Source organism: Euprymna scolopes, chromosome 22, assembly GCF_053919585.1.
Source record: "Euprymna scolopes isolate OS-2025 chromosome 22, ASM5391958v1, whole genome shotgun sequence".
Lineage (NCBI taxonomy): Eukaryota > Metazoa > Mollusca > Cephalopoda > Sepiida > Sepiolidae > Euprymna > Euprymna scolopes.
In genome coordinates, this window is record NC_136503.1 from 24,866,173 (window position 1) to 24,888,882 (window position 22,710).

Sequence of the window (22,710 nt, forward strand, 5' to 3'; positions counted from 1 at the left end):
CATTTCATGTTAAACAACTGATGATCCCTGAAAACTTAGGACGGTACTTGTGCACTTACTGAACTATGCTATTTTTAAATAGTATTTTCAATTTAAATTTCACAATATCTTTTTATTAAATTGTTTAGTGAATGTACAGAATAGTTAAAAACACCCTCCTCTCCCCATGTTAAGAAAGGCTTCCTAAATATTATTTCAGCATGTTTCAATAAATGTATAAGTACCCTTAGGACTATTGTGAGTTCAAGAAAGCAAGTTGATTTGGCAATTGCAGGAGATTAAATGACTGACAAAATAATTTTCCAAATGAAGGACTAAAAAAATATAAAAAAATTTTAATGTAATTTTCAAGGTTAAAACTTCCAAGGCGCACACACACATATGTATGTAAGGGCACTCATACTTCATGTGTCTGGGAGTGTTCTTAGAAAGATTTTGTATCAGAATGCCTTTGATAAGTATCGAAAATCGATAATTGAAAAAATCTGATTAAAGAAGGAACAAAGTTAACACCCTTATACAGCCTAACATCACAAGTGCATTTTCAGAAGTTTTATCACCGCACAAAGCAGAATGACCCTGCATATAAAGTCAACAATAAGTTATTTGATAAGAAATGGGCATGTTCGAACTGAACCATGATACTTGATTTTTGCATTTTAAACTTTAAGCCAATATGTAAAAATAATTTTCTAAAAACAGTAGGTTCCCTATAGTGCAATATATATTACAATGTATTGTGAACTAAGTCATGTGAAGCTTCCTCCCGTTGAACTGCAGTGGGTCCCTGACTAAAGCAAACAATGGAGTCGATATAAAATAGATGATTTCACCGATTTCATTGATCCTTATTCAATTATTTGATCTTGGGCAATGTGTTTTAGTTATTAAGAAACTGTTAAAATATAAGAATTCATTGTTTGAATCTTTTCCCAAGTATAAGTCAACCATTTGAAATTTGAAGAGATTCGATAGAAAAATACAGGTTGAAAAGAAAAGATTAAAAAAAAAAAATGTACTGAAAAGATAAGATTGCAAATATTTAGAAATAATTTCTTTTGTCGAATTCCTGTGTTAATTCTTTTATAAAATAATTTTTTTTTTTTTTTTTTTTTTTTTTTTTTAAATATTTTACATTTTTAATTCTTGAGATAAGATTATCAATCCCAACATCATGCAGAAGTGCACGAATCCTATGTAGATTATTCATTTATATTAAGTAGATCAGTTGAAATTGTTAAGCTTGTATACATTAGAGAAATTGCAAGTATTTAACTTTATTGCGCATACGAGGTGCTTTCAATAAATTTTCAGACTTTTTTGTACAGGCATTTAAAATTGTTGTAGACTCTTGAAAATTCAGGATGTTATTGTTATACATCTTATGAGATGACCAATTTTTATGATTTCAGGTTCAAATGAATAGCTACAAAAGGAATTGGAATACACCCTAACTAAAGCCTGATTATCAGAGCTGGTACATGACAAAAACGCAATCTGGAAGTAAGAACACTTTAGAAGAACGATATGCAATATAAAATTGTTTTAAACTTAGAAAAAAAAAAATGCAACAGAAACGTGTGCAGTGTTTCAGACTGCTTCTGGACCATCTTGTATGAATCGAGTATCAGTTTTTGAGTGGCATAAGAGATTCAAGGAAGGCAGAGAGTCTGTGAGGGATGATGAGAGGTGTGGGAGGAGTAAGGAAGTTAGAACATCAGTTGATTGGCCAAATAAAGAATTTCATGGATGAGGACAATCGTGTATCTATAGAGACAATGAGTGCACAGTTTGATGTCAGTGTGGGAACTGTATTTGTCCACAACTCCATCCTTGTCACAGGCACTTCGCATATGTTCATAAAGAGTATGTTTGAATATATTTGCTTCATATCTACATCAGTATTCAATACATTAGAGGTTAGTAGTACAAGAACGCTATGGCAAGTTTGCTTGACAGAAATGTTTGGGTTTCATTCCAAAGGAAATCACAAGATTAAAATGATTTAGCATGATTATTTCTTTTGAAATGAAGCAGAAAGGTTTTTGTGCAGCTCACTTGCAATAAGCAGGTTCTTATATTACTAGTATATAAATAGATAAATAAAAGACCGAGAGAGATGTAAATTCTAACAAATTCAAATAAAGAAAAAACTTTTATGAATTTTTATACTTCTGTTGACAATCTTAACAAAACGTTTGCCTTAGACTATTTTCAGAATGCGAAAACAGTATTCATACCCAAGATGACAAGATAAGACTATCAGAGTTTGGTACATCGTCAGAAGGAATATGGCAGTACGTTTCACCTGAGATTCCTGGATGGATGAAATCATCTGGATAAGACATTGTTTTTTTGCTTGATTTCTTTTGACGTTTCCTGTAAATTTGTCAGCACAAAATTATTCATAAAATAAAAAGAAAATCAATGTAAACATAAATAACAAAAGGAGAAAATGACAAGAAATGAATACTAAAATATGAACGAAAAAAAAAAAAAAAAAAAAAAAATGAACGAAAAAATAAAATATGAACGGAAAAAAAAAAATATAAACGAAAAAAAAAATAAAATAAAATATGAACGAAAAAAAAAAAAATAAAAAAATATGAACGAAAAAAAAAAAATATGAACGAAAAAAAAAAAATATGAACGAAAAAAAAAAAATATGAACGAAAAAAAAAATATGAACGAAAAAAAAAAAAAATATGAACGAAAAAAAAAAAATATGAACGAAAAAAAAAAAATATGAACGAAAAAAAAAAAATATGAACGAAAAAAAAAAATATGAACGAAATAAAAATAAAATATGAACGAAATAAAAATAAAATATGAACGAAATAAAAATAAAATATGAACGAAATAAAAATAAAATATGAACGAAATAAAAATAAAATATGAACGAAGAAAAATAAAATATGAACGAAATAAAAATAAAATATGAACGAAATAAAAATAAAATATGAACGAAATAAAAATAAAATATGAACGAAGAAAAATAAAATATGAACGAAGAAAAATAAAATATGAACGAAGAAAAATAAAATATGAACGAAGAAAAATAAAATATGAACGAAGAAAAATAAAATATGAACGAAGAAAAATAAAATATGAACGAAGAAAAATAAAATATGAACGAAGAAAAATAAAATATGAACGAAGAAAAATAAAATATGAACGAAGAAAAATAAATAAAAAATGAAAAAATAAAAACGAAAAAATTTAATATGAAAGAAAACAATTATTTTAAAATAAATTTTTTAGATACAGAAATCAAAACTAAAATCTAAATTGTAGAATAAATTTGCTTTTTAAATATAACTCACTCCCTCAAAAAAAAAAAAAAAAAAAAAAGTCAAAATTATGACTGCAGCAAAATAAAATTTATAAATTCTTTAATTCAATATACGCGTAGATATGTGCACTTAATTTTAAAAACATCTCTGATCAATCTCAACAGAAAAATAAACATTTGATGTAAGAGAAACAAGGACATGGAATCCATAATTGCCTTCTCCCAAATTAGTATTGCTCAATCTTGAGTGTTATTTGTGCAACGTTTCGGTCAGATTATTCTTCGACCTTCCACAAGCATGTTCATTTTTTGTTTGGAAAAAAAAAAGAGAAAACGTACCTGAGGACAGTTGAAGTACAAACCGACCGAAACGTTACACAAATATGATGAGAACAGTAGTCCAATCAATACAAGTGATAGAAACAATCAGTCCTCATCTGAAAAATTCAGAACTTTAGCATGGTTCAAGTGCAATGGAAAGAAGTTATTGGAGGACTGCCGGAGTAGAGCAAGACGATATCTCAGTTTTCCATCTGGACTAGTTGTACAACTAAAGCTTGAGAATGTAATCTAGTATATTAGTTAATCTAATTAAATTCAATATTAAGAATGTAATCTATTGTATTATTTAATCTGTACTGGATCCAGAATTTTCCCAGAGTTCTTATTAATGAAAGTAAAGCAGTTGCCATTGACAGAACTTGAATCGAGCATGGCAGTACAAAAACACATTTATTTTTAGTCACGTGCAAGCGACTCTATAAGTCACTCCGTTGGTCCGTCTGTCCGTAACACTTTTGTGCTTGGCCTTTTTGGATAAGATCAAAGGTCTGTTAATAGATGCTGTTCTTAGCTTTATAAGATTTTCCTGGCCTTTTGGACAAGATCAAAGTGTAGTATCTGTTCTTACTACATGCTGTACTTATGTTTGTAACTTTGTGATATAAAGTGGGGGATCACTTTTCTGTATTAATTTTATGTAAAACGATCACCCACTTTACAACCAGTCAGTCTCAAAGCCATTCTCCAGATCATTCAAGTTGTTTTTGAAGAATTCCAGTTATATTTTAAGCATTCAAGTCATTCAATTCATCCTTAAAGTCATTCCAAGTCATTAAAGTCATTCCAAGTCATTTACTTTTTATTTAAGTCATTTCAGCCCATTTTTCCGTCATTTTAGTTTATCTTTAAGAATTTCATGTCAATCCTACATTCATGCATTCATTTATTACACGAGAGCACCCGACTAATGGCTATCGGCCTTGTTTTTTCTACAATTCAATGTATATTTCTTTTATATTTTTTGACCTTTGAAAGATCACCAGAAATCACATTTTTATCAAGATTGTGGAAAAAAGCTTTCTCTTTATATATATATATATATACACACACACACACAAAAAAAAAAGTGTGTTCAGGATTCATGTACAATTCTTTCTTTAATAAATGTTGATGAGAACATTTAAATTAAGTAAAGATTGATGTCCACCTCCATCCCCAAGCAAAACTAGATTAATAATAAAGATTTTGGGTTAAGGCACAAAAAATGATTATTTAGATTGAATTTCAAATTCTATAGATATTTGTGGAAAAGTTCATTAGACATCTTGGTGATCACTTTTCGCACTTGGTTGGGTTTGTGGTGAAATAATTATTTATCTAAAATATTAGTTGATTTTACAGTAAAAAAAAAAATGAGCATAATTTCAGATAATTGCAAACGCAAAACAGAAAAAAAAATAGGACCATTTTTCTGTCATAAATAAAAAAAAAAATTTCCTCAGCTCACCATTACTCATAAGTAATCAGCAAGGTTGGCAGATTAGCAAGAAACATAGGATACAGAATATATTAGTTATTTACAAATAAATGAACACCGATATTTTCGCCCCCCTGTTAACAAACCATCCTTTTACTGAACCTTTGTAAAATTAAAAATAAAATAGAAAGGAATTCATTTGAGCAAATTGTCTTTTAAAAAGACCTTTTTCCAACTAACATTAATCGTAAAGTTTGAAATAAAATGAAGTCAATTTTTTACATTTTTTTTTCTTTTAGAAAACTAAGGTGGTCAGAAAATTGTCAAAGTAAGATAATTCTTTGAAACGTAAATGAAATGGTTCTTGGAATAGTCGTCAAAGGGAGATAATTCTTTTGAAACGTCGTCAAAGGGAGATAATTCTTTTGAAACGTCGTCAAAGGGAGATAATTCTTCTGGAAATTAAAAAAAATGCCCGAAGGAGTTAAATTTACAAAATGCATCATTGCTTCCCTTTAAAGTTTAAACATTTAGTGAAAGTTTCAGGTCTCATGTGAAAAAAGATTTGATTAGGCACAACTTACAACTAATGTATGTGCATGTATATACAAGATGATTTTAGATTATGAAATAAAAATGCCTTTTTCAGCAAGGTGTAAACATGCACATATTTTGATAATTCCATATTAATCTGCATCTTAAAGTAGAACTTAAATCTGATGACCACAGAAGAAAACTAAATCTAGACAGCATAGAGAAATTGAGAAGAATAGGAGACTTCTTTGGTTTGGTCATGCTGAAAGAACTGATGAGAGTTCTGTCAGTAGATGTAGAACAGTTGAGGTAGCAGGATCTGTTGGTAGTGGAAAGTCAAGGAGAACACAGGAGGAAATGATGATGGACTTGAGAGAAAGAGGGATAAATAAAGACATGGCCAGAATACATGGCAAAATGTAAAGCAGACATTCAACAGAATATGATGAGGACACCATTTGTTCATAACCAATTTTCGTCTCACACTTGCTTTCTGTTTAAGAACACTTGTTGTAACCCTGTTAAAAATCACATGAATGTAAAGGAAATTTGTTTTTTTTTTTCTTTTTCAGATACTCAACCCATACAGATAATCTAAATATCTATTAATCTTTCCAAATCTCTTAATCTATTAAAATTTGCCTCTAATACTAACAAACAATTTTACCAACCTCATATAAAGCACTAGTATAAAAAAAAAGAAAACCCCCCAAAAAACTTGACACTGCACTTTGTTTAAATTTAGTTACAGCTAAAAGCAATACGCAAAAACCCTTTTCTATTTTATCCATGTAGAAGCACACGTATTAAAAATTTGTTGGAATTGACTTACAGCTTATATATAGTAGCGCAATACTCAAGTATGTAAACCCTTTTCTGTTTAGAAGCTTAGATATGGAAATGTATTGGCAACACTTACTTGATGTGGTGACACACAAGAAAGGTGAAGGCAACAAGTATGCCCAAAGCAAACACAGCCAGCACAGCTCCGATCGCTATGACAGCCTGTGTTAAGTTCTTGTTCCTTCCTGTTACACCTGCAGAGTCAAATAACGCATTAGGCAAATGTTCAAAAGATATGTGCACATTAAAAACGCTCATTCAATGAGATCCCCCAAAGAGCAAAGATGAGATGGAGTCGGGAGGTGGGGGAAAATAAATAGAAAATAAAAAAAAAAAAAACAAAAAAGAAAATATATAAATTTCAAATAAACACAAGAAAAATAAACACACAAATAGAAAAATAAACACAAAATTTAAAAAACAAACAAAAATAGAAAAATAAATACAAATAAAATTTAAAAAACAAAAATAAAATAAAAAAATTAGATTTAGATTTTTTTTTACTTTTGTATACAAAATTTGTGTTACTTATAAAAATAATTGATCTTTGAGAAATATTTCATTCAATATAACTTAAAATAGTGTGTGTATATATCTATATATCTATATATCTATATATATATATATATTATGGCTAAATATAAACTAACATGATGATTAAAAAAATAAAAAATGAAAATAAAGTCTAGCTAACCATGTTTTGATCCTCACTCAACAGAGCTAAATCGAGGAAAATTATGATTAAAAAAAAAAAAAAATGTCATGAATATGGCAGAGGGGAGAAAAATATTCATGACTTTTTTAAATCGTAATTTTCCTCGATTTAGCTATTGAGCAAGGAACGAAACCCGATTAGCAAGCCTTTATTTTCATTTAACCATCATGTTAATTGGTCTATATTAAGACCTAATTAAATTTTTTACCACAAAAAGTATTTTCATATATATATATATATATATATATATATATACACACACCAATCACGTAGAGATAAAAAAAAAGTTTACTAGACAAAAGCAAATGTAAACTTCAATCTAATATAAATATTAATCCCAGCCAAATACAAAAAGCTCATCACAACGCCAATAGGAAGTAAAGCTCGACATAATATAGATATACTTAAAAAAAAAAATAAAATAAAAATAAAATAAAAAATAATTTTCTTTTTTTTTTTTTTTGGATCTCACCAAACTACTTCATTGCACTCTAGAATTACGAATTTTGGTGTTTTTCATTGATTCATTTTTATAAACATTTTACAATTTTTTTTTTTTGCCTTTTATGACTACCATCATATAATGCAGTTTCATACAATGCTAAAACTAGCAAATTTTGCTATATATCTAAATTTGCTAACATATTTCTTTCCTCTGAAACTCCGTAGAATAAGGATTAATTATCTTTGCTTGAGGTATTCTGTCGAAAAAAACTTTAAATGTAAATTCTAATTTACTGTTTTCATTTATGCTTCTGTAGATATATATATATATATATTACATACATACTAGTTGGACTTATGGGTGTTGTCCGTTAAGTAACGCATTCATATTATTAACCCTTTTTTGTCTATTTTTTTTAAATCTTAAAATAAAGATGGTACAAACAGAACTCCCCACGATATTACTGTAAAATTATTTCTATCGTTTGATTCCTCATAAAATTTTACTTGAAAGTTACATTGGATCTTGACATAGGTCTTAGTTTTAAATTGCATCTCCAGTAAACAGTAAGTTAAATCTTTAACTAGACCCTAATGATTCCAGATGGAATCAGAGGAAATTTAAAAATTAACCCTTATTGAACTAATTTCAATTTGTTGTTGACTTTCTTAAACTTTTCATATTCTGTAATTTTTGAGATGAGGATGATTTCTATCATTTCAATTATTCAGATTACTGTTCCTATCTTGGATGTTATTCTGACGTTTCGGATGATACAGCCTCTGACCATCTTCAGGTGAATCTGGTCGAATTCATGAATCAGCATGGAATTTCTAATAGAGCCCTGTTATTTAATCCACAAGAGTAGATTGGTCTCATTCCCTAAGCCATGATTGGGGAGTATTCTTAAGTAATCCGTAATTGTCCTTTTAGTATCAACCATACTGAGGAGTGAAACCTTCAACTGCCAGAAGGGTATCACTTAGAGCATAAATATGCATATATATGTATGAGTGTATAGTAGAACTTTAAAGGATGTAATACTTTATTGTAGCGGTTTTCATTATTTACTTCAACAGTACTCAATACTTTAGTAGAGTTGGGTATTAAGTTATGAAAATATATGGCAATTAAGCTATGCAGAATCTGTTTTTCATTCATGTACATTTGTTTTTAGTCTGACGATTCCTCACAGAAATGAAGCGTAGAAGATTGTGTGTAGCTTGATTGCCATATAGTTTCATAATATATATATATATCTCACCTATTTGTTTAAATGTATGTTTGTACATCTGCCTAAAACTTGACAGAGGTGACAGATTTTCATAAGATTGGTATCGTTTTGAAGTTCGACCCTTCGGACAACAAGTATCAAAAAATTGGTTTAAAACGTTAATCCCTTCACCTTTAATTAGGCACTTTTCTACAGGGAGGAGTCGCTTTTTTCGCTGATATTTTTGAAAGTCATTGCCTCTTTTCGATTGACTAGCCTTACTTTAAACCTTTGTCACTTCTGGTTTGACGATGGACACAACAGCAAAGACGTCACGTTGTTTGGGAGGGGGGGTCACGTTCTTTTCCTGCTTCACAGTACAGGATTGAGTCTGCCTGCCTACTACGACTTTTTTTTTTTTTTTTGCTCAGCACACATTTCCACCAAACACTTTGGCAATGCCGGGCATCAAGGCTAGTGTGTATATATATATATATATATATATATATATATATATATATATATATATATATAAAATTTTTTTAAAGGCTTTAAGAAAAAAAAAAAAAAATCCAAAAACTTTTTCTTACTATTTAATTTTCTTATATATTGTTTTACCATTTCTTCTTTTCTGTCCCTTCTTTTATCCCCATCATATCGGCCCGATAAAATATTTTTTTCTAATTCTAATTTCATAAATTTTCCATTTCAAATCCAAATGTTTTTAAAGTCAGTGTTGTCCTTTTACCTTTAATTTTGTATAATGCCGGCTTTTTCTCCTTTTCTGACGAGAAGTATTTAGCTTTGAAATGCCATGCTTACAGAGGTTTTTCCCTTATTCCTCTTTCTGTAACCATTATTCACTTGATAATGTCAAAGTTCCTATATGACTTTACTCTATCTTCTAAACTTATTCTATTCATCTAGTCTTGGCAGCATTGAATGTGACCATCCATTTTTGTCCCCATTCCACTACAGATTGGAGGTCATCCTCTAGTGATTCTGCCATTTCCTTAGATATGTGTTCATTTGTTTTCCCCTCATGCCTGTGATAGAAGAAGGTGTCATCGGCAAATATACCCATCTCTGAAACAATTTGGCAATCAGCAATGAAAGTATGATTTTTAGATTTAAATATTAATGGTTGAATGACTTTCTGGAAGTAAATGATTACATGAGATTATTTTGATAATGTCCTTATGTATGTTCTTGCTTTTAGGTTAGCTGGTGGTTTTGTGGTATATCAACCCATTTTAGTTATTTAATGTTGATTTTTTCCCCTCAAATTAAGTTAGGTATTTTTACTCATTTGTCAAATTTATTTTTTTTTCTTATTAGATAATGTAAGATTTTTTTTTTTCTTATTAGATAATGTAAGATTTGTTTTTTAAAGAATGGGTTAAGTTAGATTGGATTAGAGTTATACTTTCTTGTATAGAGTTATATTTTCATAATAGAAATAATTAATGGTTTGTAATTTTTGTATCTTGTTTTTAGGATATGATACATCCAAAATTAATATTCATAAAAGAAAGAACAAGGACTGATTAATTAGTATAACAAGAGATTATGAAATTTTAAATGTTTTGAAATTTTGGTCAAGCATTATACTTAAATTGTCAAACTTTAAATTGATTCAAAACTATGTTGTGTGTAAAACAGTCGCATTTGCGAGTAATTTTTCCAAGTGGAAAAATAATAAAACCCTCATCTTTTGGCGATTGTGTTTCTTTCACTGACAATCTTCCAAAGCTTATTAATTTTTTTTCCAATCTATTTTTTTAATACAACGAGCAAAGTCAACTTATTTAAATAAAAAGTTTAAATCGAACAATGCACTCTTTATAAAAAAAAAACAAAGAAATTTGAATATTTATACGTTCAAGTCTCCACATAAAATTTGATGCATATTTAGAATTACACTTAAAAAAGTGTAGAAAAATCTTTATAATGTACATACTCGTCACAGAATTACGACATCATATCCCCAAAATCACAAAGGTTTGGCTAGTAACTTTTCTATTTGGCTAGTAAACGAAAATATTTGTCAAAGGTCAACTAAAGATAAATTTGTAGATTCCATCGTTTGCAACGTCTTTTCTAATATTATTGGCAGTAAAAGTTCTGTATTAGCAAGCTGTCAAACTGATAACATGTATAAACAACTTTAAGTTTTAATGGTTTCTTTATATTATACTAGCGGGGGTACCCGGCGATGCCTGGGTGTTTTTGAGGTGTGTGTGGGGGGGGGTTAAAAAAAAAGTTTTGCCTTATATATATATAGATTAGTCATTATATTTGAACCATCTATTTACTTTCAATAGACAAGACTTTTTTTTAACAAAAAATTGGCCAAAATAAATTAACTAAAAAAAAATCACATTAGAACGTGAAACAAAATTCCTCTTCCTCATACATGCACACTTCCTCTATTTTTTTTTCATCTTTTTATTTCATGTCGAAGGTTAATTCAGAGTCTTTTATGAAAGAGTTTGCACTGATGATAATCACCGTAGAGACTGGCAATTTTACTTATATAATTAATTGCACAATTATGGAGGCAACCACATTATAAAACTTTCTTTCACAAAGTGTCCATGATGTGTTTGATATTCTACCTTGACACCTCGTCTGTTTGGTTTAATATATTCTTGACTTTCCTCTAGTGGCTGTTGAATCAGACTTAAGGGAAAAAATATAAACAATCTGTATTATTTGGATTCTTTAAACTTTTTTCATCTTGCGTGATATTTCCGCAATCTTTCTATCGATGTAACCTTCAACTTCTTTCAGGTGTATCTTGTTGAATTTGGGATTTTGCATGAAATTTTGAAAGGGAGTATCCTGAGTGGTTTCCGGGCCTTGATAAGTGGTGTAATCCATGGAGGTAGCATGCTCTCGTTTTGTCAGCCATGACTGGATAGAAGTCCTAAGTAATTCACAATTCCATGAAGATTCCAAGTTCGGCAGAAAGATCCACCCCCAGTGTCTCAAAAAAAAAAAAAAAAAAAAAAGATTCCCTCATGTTAAACAGAAAGACTGCTAGAGTTTGAAATAAGATACACCTGAAAAGGATAGAGGTTACATCAGCCAAAATGTTTTGAAAATACACAAAATGAAAAGAACAGTCTGAAAAATCCAAATAATACAAATAATCAATCCTCATCTCAAAAATACAGAAAAAAAAAAAAATTGAACATAATATCTGCTATTAAAGCAATTATAAAGTTTTTTTTGCACTAGAACAAAAAAGGATCATGTTTACAAATGCAGTTTGTTGAGATTAGTTTGATGTCAAAAGTCAACACGACGGTCAAACACTGACTGGTGCATTTGCCAAACAATAATGAAAACAAAACGCAACACCATGAACGTAACCTACTTCTGTTTGCACTCGCTTTTCCTTTTGATTTATGCAAGACATTTAATATGCTCACACACCATTGACTTCATTTTTTATGTTTTTCAATTCAAAGTGAGAATTGATTCAATCTCTTGTGTGGTCCACTTTTCTTCTCACTGCAATATTACAATCATGATATCATGTCTGGTTGTGCATGGATTTTATTGCGTACATACTAGTGGTGGGAACGATTAATTGGAGTCAGATTTTTTTTTTTTTTTTTGGAGGGGGGGGGGGATGTCAGTACCAGGACAAATATGTGCTTATTTTCCAATGTCAAAAACGATTCTCTTACATGAATACTTTTTATACTGATGTGTTAAAGACTGTTTTAAAATTTCTTTTATCTATTCTTCATTTCTCTTGATTTTGCATCCAAATGTGTTTTCCTTGTATTTTCATTATTATAGTTTTGTTTTTCTAGCATCTATACATTTTATTTTTGGAAAGAGATTCCATTGTTGGCACTAATTAGCGATAGGAGAATTCCAATATCCCCCCCCCCATTCCAATTCTTTATAAATTTCTAAATATTGAACTATAGAGTTGTTATCCCCACCCCTCCTCACATTGTCGTAAAAACACATGCTAAATATAGAAATATTTTCCTAAACAAAAAAAATAATACACTTGTGGAGGATCATCTATTGATTTTAGTTTTACTAGTAGTTAAAAATTAATATTTATTTTATAATTATTACCAGCAAAGGAAGATTTTGCTTTAAACGCATTCAAATAAAAGACAAAAGAATCGTCTTCACATCGGAAAATATGCACAATTTTTTCCGATTCCGATACCCCTACATGTTCCGATTTTTCAGATTTCAGTTACGAGTCACAACACTAGTACTAATGATGTCAATATACAGATTTTAAACTACCAGTAAATCTGAAATTTATATAACCCAGCAGAAATGTATTTTATTTACGTTTGCAAAACTGTATGTGTATATATTACATGGGCTTTTACAGCAATCCAAAACTTAAAGAAATTTAAAAAAATAAATAAGCTATAGCTCAGTTTAGATTTTTTTTAAGAATTGGTAATTATATTGAAATCCGGAAAAATATTAGAACCGTTCCATCACTAGAAGACAAAGGACATTTTAATAAAATGTATACACCCTTTAGCAGCTAATAAAGTTTTGAGACAAATTTATCCCAGAGTGTTAGTTGGAAAATCTAGTTACAATAAGAATAAAGAGCAAAAAAGATCGAGGAAGCGTTTTATGCAGATGCACCTACGAGAGTTAGAATTAGAGATAAAACTGAAACAGATGGGGCGGTTCTGAATGGCAACAAGAAATGCTCTTGAAAACTATGGATATTATCCAAAGCAAAAGTATTCGGGTGCCATCAGCTGGAATCGAAACCGAAAGCAAAACTGAAGCATTCAAAGCTGTTGACGTTACCACTGTACCAACGTGACATGCATTTGAACTGATTAAAATTAATAAACTAAGATGAATGTACAAAATATATAACGATTTTTTTAATTTTGATCCCTTTTTATCTCTTAAAAACTATTTTAACCAGCTAAAGACCCATAAAAAAATGGTCCATAAAAAATCCAATCATTTGAGCCCCACTAGCACTGCTCTGCGACTAAGTTTCAAAGAATATAGAGTTTGAAATTACGAAAACAGAGTCTTTTCTACATTAGATTTTTAAATGTGTTTTCTTTATATTTTCATTGTTATTTTTTTAGTATCTACACATTTAAAAATTTCAGAAAAAACAAAAAAAATCTCCTTTACATTTGTTGGAAACTTCAAAATATTTTCGCATTTCAACCACATTTTCCAACTTTCACACTTTAGGACAACCTTCCTTTGTTCAAAACTAAGTTGAGATATCATTATTTCAAATGATTTAAATGTGTTTATAAACATGTATTTTCCTTGTATTTTCAGACTTGTTTTTTATTTTTTATTATTCAAGCTTTAAAATTTTATCTATTCTTCATTTCTCTTGATTTTTATGCATTCTAGTTTTAATAGATAACAATTGCTATACAGTAATTAATTCTTTTTTTTTTTTGTCTTAACTTAGCCTGGCCACTGCCTTATTTTTTATTTAAAAATGAAAGATAACTTATAACTTTATAAATTCACAAGCTAAAACGAAACCAAATTTTACAGCTAAAGTTTGTTGTGAATCCTGAAAAGGACATCGAGATCAAAATTCAAAGATTCATTGTTTCCATTTTTTTAAAACTTTCTCAGTTCAGTGTTGAGTCTGTTGTTGATCCATTTCCTCTGGTGTATTTAAAAAGTATTGAGAAAATTTAGATTTGTTTTGCGTATCTTAACCTTTTTGACACTTAACTACGATTAGTGCGACAGCTGGAAGCAATGTTGATGGGAGATCGAGACTGACAATTTTGACACTAAATGAGCCTAATTTAAAAAAAAATTTGAAGTTAAAATTTATCATGGTTTCACAAAACTCAATCATGTAAGGCATTCCTGCCGAATTGGAAAAAGTACAACCGAGTTTTATAGAGACTGAACTGTTTAACATGTGATTTAGTACATCTAGGAGAAAATTGAAATGAAGAGAAAAGATTCATTTTTGCTACAAAATCATTTAACATGATCTATTTATTAGGAGATATTGCATTAAGAAGAGTTAACCACTCAAATATTGAAGAAAAAAAAAAAAAAAGATTATATCGAAGCTTTAGCAAATTTTTTCTCTTCCCAAAATTACTGATCCTTCTATCACAAAGTTATATTTTCTTTTTGTGTTCAACTATGAGCAAATTTGCCCCACCTCTATCCTCTTCAAATCTTTATGGAACAGTTTTCCTCTCAAGTATGACACCAGAGGAATGAATCCAAATTTTTAAAGAAAAATATGTGGCAGCAGTTTCTCTACTTTCCATCAATTTGATGGTGAGGAAAATTTTCTAGCTTCTATGATATGGAAATATTTTTCAAGAAAAACAGTAAAAAAAAACAGAAAAAACAGATCCTGGCTGAAAAAAAAAAACAAACAAAAAAAACAGTAAATGAATGAATCGTTTGTACAACATCTCATGCAGTGACAGCAAAATTTACTAACATAATATGAGCTGCTTCTTTAAGAGCAGGAAACTGGAAAAATATTACACTTCGATGGATAGAGCACAAATCAAGCATAGCAGGTCTCAGAAGAGAAAAAGAAAAAACTGTTTTTCTCTGACGTAATTGATTTGTTAATAAAGACTTTGTTAAAGATATGAAAAATAAGAGTTGGGAACAAAAGAATTACATTAAGAAATCCTATTGGTGATCTAAGCATAAAGTTGATCTCAATTAGCAAGAGAAGGCATTACTAATTAAAAAAAAAAATCAGGATAATGTTTGCCTAAAAGCAGGCGAGAGAGAGAGAGAGAGAGAGAGAGAGAGAGAGAGAGAGAGAGAAGCGGACAGCTAGAAAGGGAGACATAAGTAAAGGAGAGAGATGAAGAGACAAAATAGAGAGCCAGAGAGAGATAAAAGAGTAGACTAAACAGATAGCCAAAGAGAAAATGGGAAGTTACGAGAGTGGATAGCTAAAGAGAGAGAGGAGTGAGAAGTAATGAGCAGAGAGAGAGAGAGCGCGCGAAGGGAGTGACAAGAGCCTAAGAGAATGGGGAAGGGAATAGAGTGCAGGAGGGGTGGAGCAAATAGACAGAGGAAAATGAAATGTAAACCAGAATAAAAAAAAAAAGAAAAAAATCAACTACGCAGTCACACTATGACATTCCACAATGCAAAGTAGTTCACAGATGGGCAACAAACTTAGCACTGGATACTAGTCTATTGGAAGACAGACAACAAACAACAGCTGCAAACAAAATCTCAAGTAAAAATGAAACGCACACAAATGAAAATGGTCAAAGGAAAAAGAAAATTCATTGAATAATCCATTCCGAAGTTTCAGAAAAAATTTAAAAAAATGTTTTCACTTAAACCATATTAAATTGAAGCTGTACAAATCAGTAATAAAAATATTTTAAAATTAAAACCTTATTTACTGCTTTAGTTTGAATAATATAAATTCCTGAGTTTAACATACATGCACGTGAAGATTGGGTGTTGAACTGGCCAAAAATTTGTGAAAATGAATAACAAAGATGAGAATAGTCGTCCAAATAATATATTTTTTGATTATCTTTATATTTCTATATTTTTTATATTAAAGACACAAAATGAGAAGAAAAAAACTGTATATTTCTTATCAGATTTTTGGTTAATGGAGTCTTGGGAATCCTGAAGTCTTTATCAGCTCAAATTCATCCATAAAAAAAATCCAAGAACTTTACTAATATGGTTCAACCCAGCAGGAAAAAGTGTTCTTTTACAGCAGAAACTTAAAATGGCCGTGCTAATACACCCTAGAGGCCAATTTGTAAGTTTAATCATTATTAGGCATAAAAGAAAACTGTAAGAATTCTTAATTGGTCGAAAACACTAAAACTTGTTAACATCAAGTGGATTTGTACTAAAGGTTTTAAATTCCCTTTGTTAGTTATGTCTATTAGTTATGTCTATTAGCATAGCCACCCAGCCATTTCTGAATTGTAAAAAGTCTTTTCCTGGCAAAGATGGTTTGTTTTGTTAGGTTCACGATGTGTCAACTCTTTGGGTCATTTTATGTGAGGAGGCCAGTACCTTCTGCTCCAGGTGACGTAAGTGATACGTTCTTTTAAAACTTTTTGATAAAGACCAATTTATTAAAAAGGTATAATTTTTTTTTTTTTAAATTCCTAATTGTTTTATATATAGACGTTACTCCTTGTTAAAAAAAAAAAAAAAAAAAAAATCAAAGGAATCAAATAAAATGTGCTTATTTATGAGTGGGGAGTTTGACATGTATAAATGAGTTGATTTTCTTTTCTCAAGATATGAGTGGATTCATTGTGTATGGCCCAGTTTTTATTCTTGCTAATGTGACGACTTTTGTTTAGTTTGGCATTTTGTTCCTGCCTTTTTGCTTTTTGTACTAGCAAGGAGACCTGACGTTGTCGGAGATTAAATTAGAATCAGCAAATGTTCTACCTTCCCATACTTTTATCGTCATTAAAATCGTTGACATCAACCATTTTTCAATCAAATCGATTGCTTGCCTTCTCTAGCTGGAGACCCATCTTAGTGCACCAGGATGACGCATAACATGCCTCACCACAGCGACAGTCCACAATACATTGTAGTCAAAATTGCACTGTAAAAATCTATGGTTGATTTTATAAAAAATTTTTTTTCATATATATATAATGGCTTGAATTCAAGTAGAAAATTCAAAAGTCAAATATCAAGGTTTAATTATGTTCTAAACAAAAACATTCATTTCAAATGGACCCCTGACTTATCAAAGAACCTATTGTTTATTTTATATGTTGGGCCTTTCTGCTTGTGCTGTGATAAAACTTCTCAAATTCAATTGTGACGTTAGGCTGTATAAGGTGTTAACTTTGGTCAAAATCTGACGATTTCAATGATCGATTTTTGATACATAAGTATCAAAAATCGATCATTGAAAGGAGGCATTCTGATACAAAATTTATCTAAGAACACTAACAGACACATGAAGTCCACTTGGGTGAAATTTCAAAAACAATCAGTCTATGAAAGTTCTATTCACTAAATGACTGGAAGGAAGCTTACATCATCTTAGACCCCAATTTGTATGATACTACCTTCCAGCTTTACACCGAAACAATGTGTTGCAATATTTTGGAGTTGTAATGGGGTAGTTATTTAAATGCTGCCCATTATTTGGCACAAGGCCGGAAAGTGGGAACCCCGCAGACTCCTCTAAAGAAGGGGCACTCCTGCAATTTTAAAAATTGCCTGAGTAACCCCGTCGGCATTCCCCGGTCGGGGCGCCTCAGGCAGCAAGCAATAAACTTGCCCCACCGGAAAGCCCGGTGGCAAGTCCTGGGAGGGTGGACCTCCTAGGTATTACCCAGGCGGTGTACCTCAGTCCAACAGTCCTGGCCCCTCACCTGTGGGGCTGAGTGTCAAGTGATGAATCCTAGACTTGTACTACCCTGTTTCCCTGCAGCCGAAGCCGCTAGGAGACACATCCCATAAAAACAGAGTTTTAATGGGGTATGATCCCACACAGTCGGACGATTCTATTTATAAACGATGCTGCTAAGAACTGACGAATCAAATTAATTCACGTTCTGCTACCAACCAATCAGAAGCCAGAATTGCATTAAACCTTTTCTGGAGCAATTTCACATGTTCTTTTCCCAGGTTTCGACACGGTAAGAATATTTTGTTCTGTGGAACTGTCTACTACAAACAAGTCACCTCCCAGTGTGTAACAGCGAATCATCTGAAACTGTTCTTAAACTCAAAATGGCTTACACTTCTAGACAATGTATTATCTTATATTTTTCGTTAACTAAAAAAAAAGTAAAATATTAATAATAATTTGAAGTTAAAGATTTTCTTTCTTACAGGTTTTTTTTTTTTTTTTTTTTTTTTTTTTTTACATATTTTAAGTATATGATATATTACATTTTTTAAAATTTACTTACACATGTCACTCTAATCCAGTCTGCCCTTTTTAGGGAGTCGGAGTTTAGTCATATTTAATAACTGACATTTTGTCTTACTCTGCTCTTGTCCAGAGGCAAGTAAATTATACATGTTAAACTTTCAATGTCTGACCCCCTACAAAAAAAATTGCTTCTTGTAAGGATCAGCACCTGGTGAATTTTAGTAATTATATTGCCAATTCCAAGTATCAACAGAGAATCCAAAGTCAGCCCGAGAAACAACCGAGCAGTTTATGACTTGAAAGATATAAAGACAATTTGATTTTGCATTAAATATATGTAGATATTTATTATTATGAAAACACAGCATGAATACAGTTTGATGTAGCAACAGCAATCAAACGCCACTGAAGCAAATAATGACTACAAACCATTTGGAATTGTATGCAGTTGATAAAGACTGACTGACATTCCACCTTTGAAGAAATGCAATTGATTGCCTTGTCACAAATCAGTAACCTTTAAAATGCATTGATTGACCAAGGACTGACTGGTTGATAAAGGGAAAATAAAATGATCACTGCTGCTAAAAAGATCAAATTGATGTGATTAAAAGCACTAGAAAAATTTGGTTGAACTTTGATTCAATACCAGAGATACATGCAGATCTTCGCTCAATGACAGTGCGCGGCTCAAGTATCAATGTACCCAGCAGTAATGACGTAACTCTTTGAAGCAATATTATTTTCTTTTCAATGAGAAATGTGATTGGTCATCTCCCTCTCAGTACAGTCCAATCAGTCTCTTGTGCGTTATAAGTGGCAAGAATCTGTTAAATAGAGAAGTAGTCAACCACCTCAGCAAAAATAACCTTCTCAGTGACATGCAATATGGCTTCTGTTCTGCTAGATCTATAGTAGGTGTGCTAACAGTTATATCTCATAGGATTAGCTGGAAATTTCTTTTCAATTATTAAATCATTTTTCTGATAGGTTCATAAGAGTAGTGGTTGATGGGCAGAAATAAGAAGCTCACAATATTTATGCTGGAGTCCCTCAGGGATTCTCCTGGGCCCAACTCTCTTCCTAATCTACAACAATGATCTCCCAAATAACATCGTAAAATCATTTGTAGACATTTATGCTGATGACTATCATCTCTGGCAACACTTCAAAGGCAGTAAGCGACCAAGTTCTGATTCTCTCTCCTCGGATCTTGATCACTTGGTGCAATGGGGAAAAAGGTGGCTGGTTAATTTTAATGCATCCAAAACCAAGCTTCTATTTTTTCCATCATCAACGCTCTGATCCCTGTCTAGCATCAATTGAAACGAATGACTCGTCTTGGAGGTGAGTTTCATGTTTTGACAAACTTCTAGGTCTGATTTTTACTCCTGATCTGAGATGAAACATACATCAAATTCAGTGCCATGAAAATTCATTGCCATGAAAATTCAGTGCCATGAAAATTCAGTGCCATGAAAATTCATTGCCGGGAAAATTCAGTGCCGGGAAAATGGTCGAATCGTTCTACAGCTCCAGTAGATATCTCGTTGCTGATGGTATTCTCTACCTATATAAGAGCAAAGTACGTCCAAGGATGGAGTACTGTTGCCACACCTGGGCAGGAGCTGCTAGAAGTAACTTATCCTGCTTTGATAGAGTTCAAAATAGACTTCGTAGCCTAGTGGAGGATGCCTTTTTCTCTTCCCTGCAACCTCTTTCCCTACAGAAGAGACGTGAGTGTGTCTGCTTTATTATTTTCATAGCAAGTCCTTGTCTGAGCTCCAGTCAACCCCCTCACCCCCACCGTCCTGACTTTCAGGAAAAACACCTATCTAGCTGAAACTGCTATTAATAATTTCCCCCACTTCGTATCTGTGCCTAAAGCTAAATGTAGATTCCATTAACAAAGCTGCTTTCTTAGAACTGCACGTCTGTGGGACTGTTCCACTTTCCTTCTTTCCAACCGACTACAATATGGTTGTCTTCACGTCCAATGTAACAAATTCTTGAGCCATCCTCTTACGTAATCGAAGTTATCAAATTTCCACTACTAATGACTACGACATGTTCCTCTTGACTACTGTGTACTCATTACATGGAGGTGGGGTAAAAATTAATGATAGCATGTTATTGCCATATCTGGGGAGGAGCTGCTCAGAGCACCATTTCTCACCTAGAGAGGCTACAAAACAGATTTCAAAATCTGATGAGCAAAATCTCCTCCTTTGTACCTCATTTTTACAGAAAAGATGTTGCAGGATTATCTATGCTCCATTGTTAACTTCATGGCAGGTGCTTGATGGAGCTTCATACTATGTCCCCTCCTCTGTAAAGCATTCATGGCGAAAACTTGCCTAGCTACAACAACTATCAGTCACTTCCTTGTGCTTTAAATGAAAATTCCATGAGTTTCTTTCCCAGAACATCCGAAAAACAACCCTGCAGAGCTGCTTCTCTGTTAACTACAACACAACCGTTTTCAAGTCCAATGTAAACAAATTCTTGATGAAATTCTTAATTTCTACCCAATTTCCCCCATTACTTATCACAGAATTGTCTCACTTGACACTCCTTAACTCTTATCCTTGAGTAGCCTCCAGGCCTTGATAAACAGTGACTATAATATATATATATATATATATATATATATATATATATATAGGTAAGAATTCATTCTCTATCTGAATAGGTTCCCTTATGCAATGGTATTCATAATTTAGAAAGATAGGAGTCTGAAAATTAAAGATATATGCTGCCAGCTTTTAGCCTAGCATAATAAATTTGCAGAAGAAAAAAATAACAGTGACGTTTGGGCTTTATCAGGGATCTTTAATGTTTGTTTTAGTGTTGATGGTTAATGATGTAAATAAAATAAACTTGGCAGCTTTTCAAAGCTTGTTTTTTTTTGTTTAAAACAAAATTATTTTCCCTGCTTACTGGCCAGGTCAGTGTAACCTAAGAATATTGGACAAATAAGATATTTTCTTAACGCATGAGTTATTTCAAAACTATTTTGAAAATCTCAGTTCTAAGTTGATTGTTTACTGTGCATTAAAATGTTTACTTGTGTAGTAGATTATATATGAAAGAATTTCTAGCAATCGTTTGGTGTACATGTGAAAGGGTTACGAAAAACGGAGCATTAGTATAATTTATGTTTTAAAGCTCCATCTTGGCAGTTTATGCAACCAATTGATCAAGGGGAGTAACTCAACTAGTTTTGATCACATTTTAGTTCTGACATACTGGCAATTTAATGGGGAATATTATATATATATATATATATATATATATATATATATATAAGAGCAGACAGTTAATAAAACATGTTAAAACCACTTTGAAAAAGAGTTAAAAACATTTAATCTGAAAAGGAAACACTTGATAAGTGGATAGTCCTTAATCTGTGGAGTTTCAAAAAAATACTTTCCTTCTCATCAGAGGGTAGGAATTAGCAAAATGTGAGATCGGATTTTGCATACAAAAGTATTTGATGAAACAACAAGTCAAAGATCTTACTTGATAACAAAAAAGTGAAGCAGAGGGAATATGGTGAAGAAAAGGTGATTTTATTATATATATATATATATCTCCTTTTCAGGAGATTAGACACAAGGTCAGGTGTGGATTTGATGAAAATGCTTCCATGGTACCAGTTGGACTAACTTGGCACATCCAGATTATCAGTCCATGTAGTTAAACACTAAGTTACCATCATCCAATTTAAAGATTAAAAACCAGACGACTTGACAGTATAGAAACAGAACTGGAGATTTTTTTTTTTTTTTTTTGTCAATATGAAGTTTGGTTTTGTTTGACGCATAACTAGTTTCAAGTTATTTAATGCCGAATCCAGTAATTTTTAAAAACTTCATGCTTGAAGTTCTTTATATCTTCAAATATTTTTTCATAGTGTTTGATTTAGACGTTTTCTAGAGGAAAATGATTTTTAACTTTGCAGAACATGATTGCGGTTTTCAAAGGGAAAGAAAAAGGATATCAATGTTTGGTGCATTTTAGATC

The 22,710-nt window shown here is 31.3% G+C and overlaps 1 protein-coding gene across 2 annotated transcripts in view; it reads right to left on the bottom strand.

The window, feature by feature from the left end:
- LOC145243920 (uncharacterized) overlaps positions 1-22,710 on the bottom strand; it is a 322,843-nt gene that overhangs the window by 26,211 nt on the left and 273,922 nt on the right. The window contains exons 6-7 of one of the 2 annotated variants that reach the window (XM_080107032.1): positions 6,505-6,622; positions 2,241-2,379 (exon numbers count right to left, since the gene is read on the bottom strand). In XM_080107032.1, the coding sequence (XP_079963158.1) occupies positions 2,241-2,379; positions 6,505-6,622 (257 nt within the window). The remainder of the gene's footprint in view (positions 1-2,240; positions 2,380-6,504; positions 6,623-22,710) is intronic. The other variant, XM_080107033.1, reaches the window with a different exon arrangement.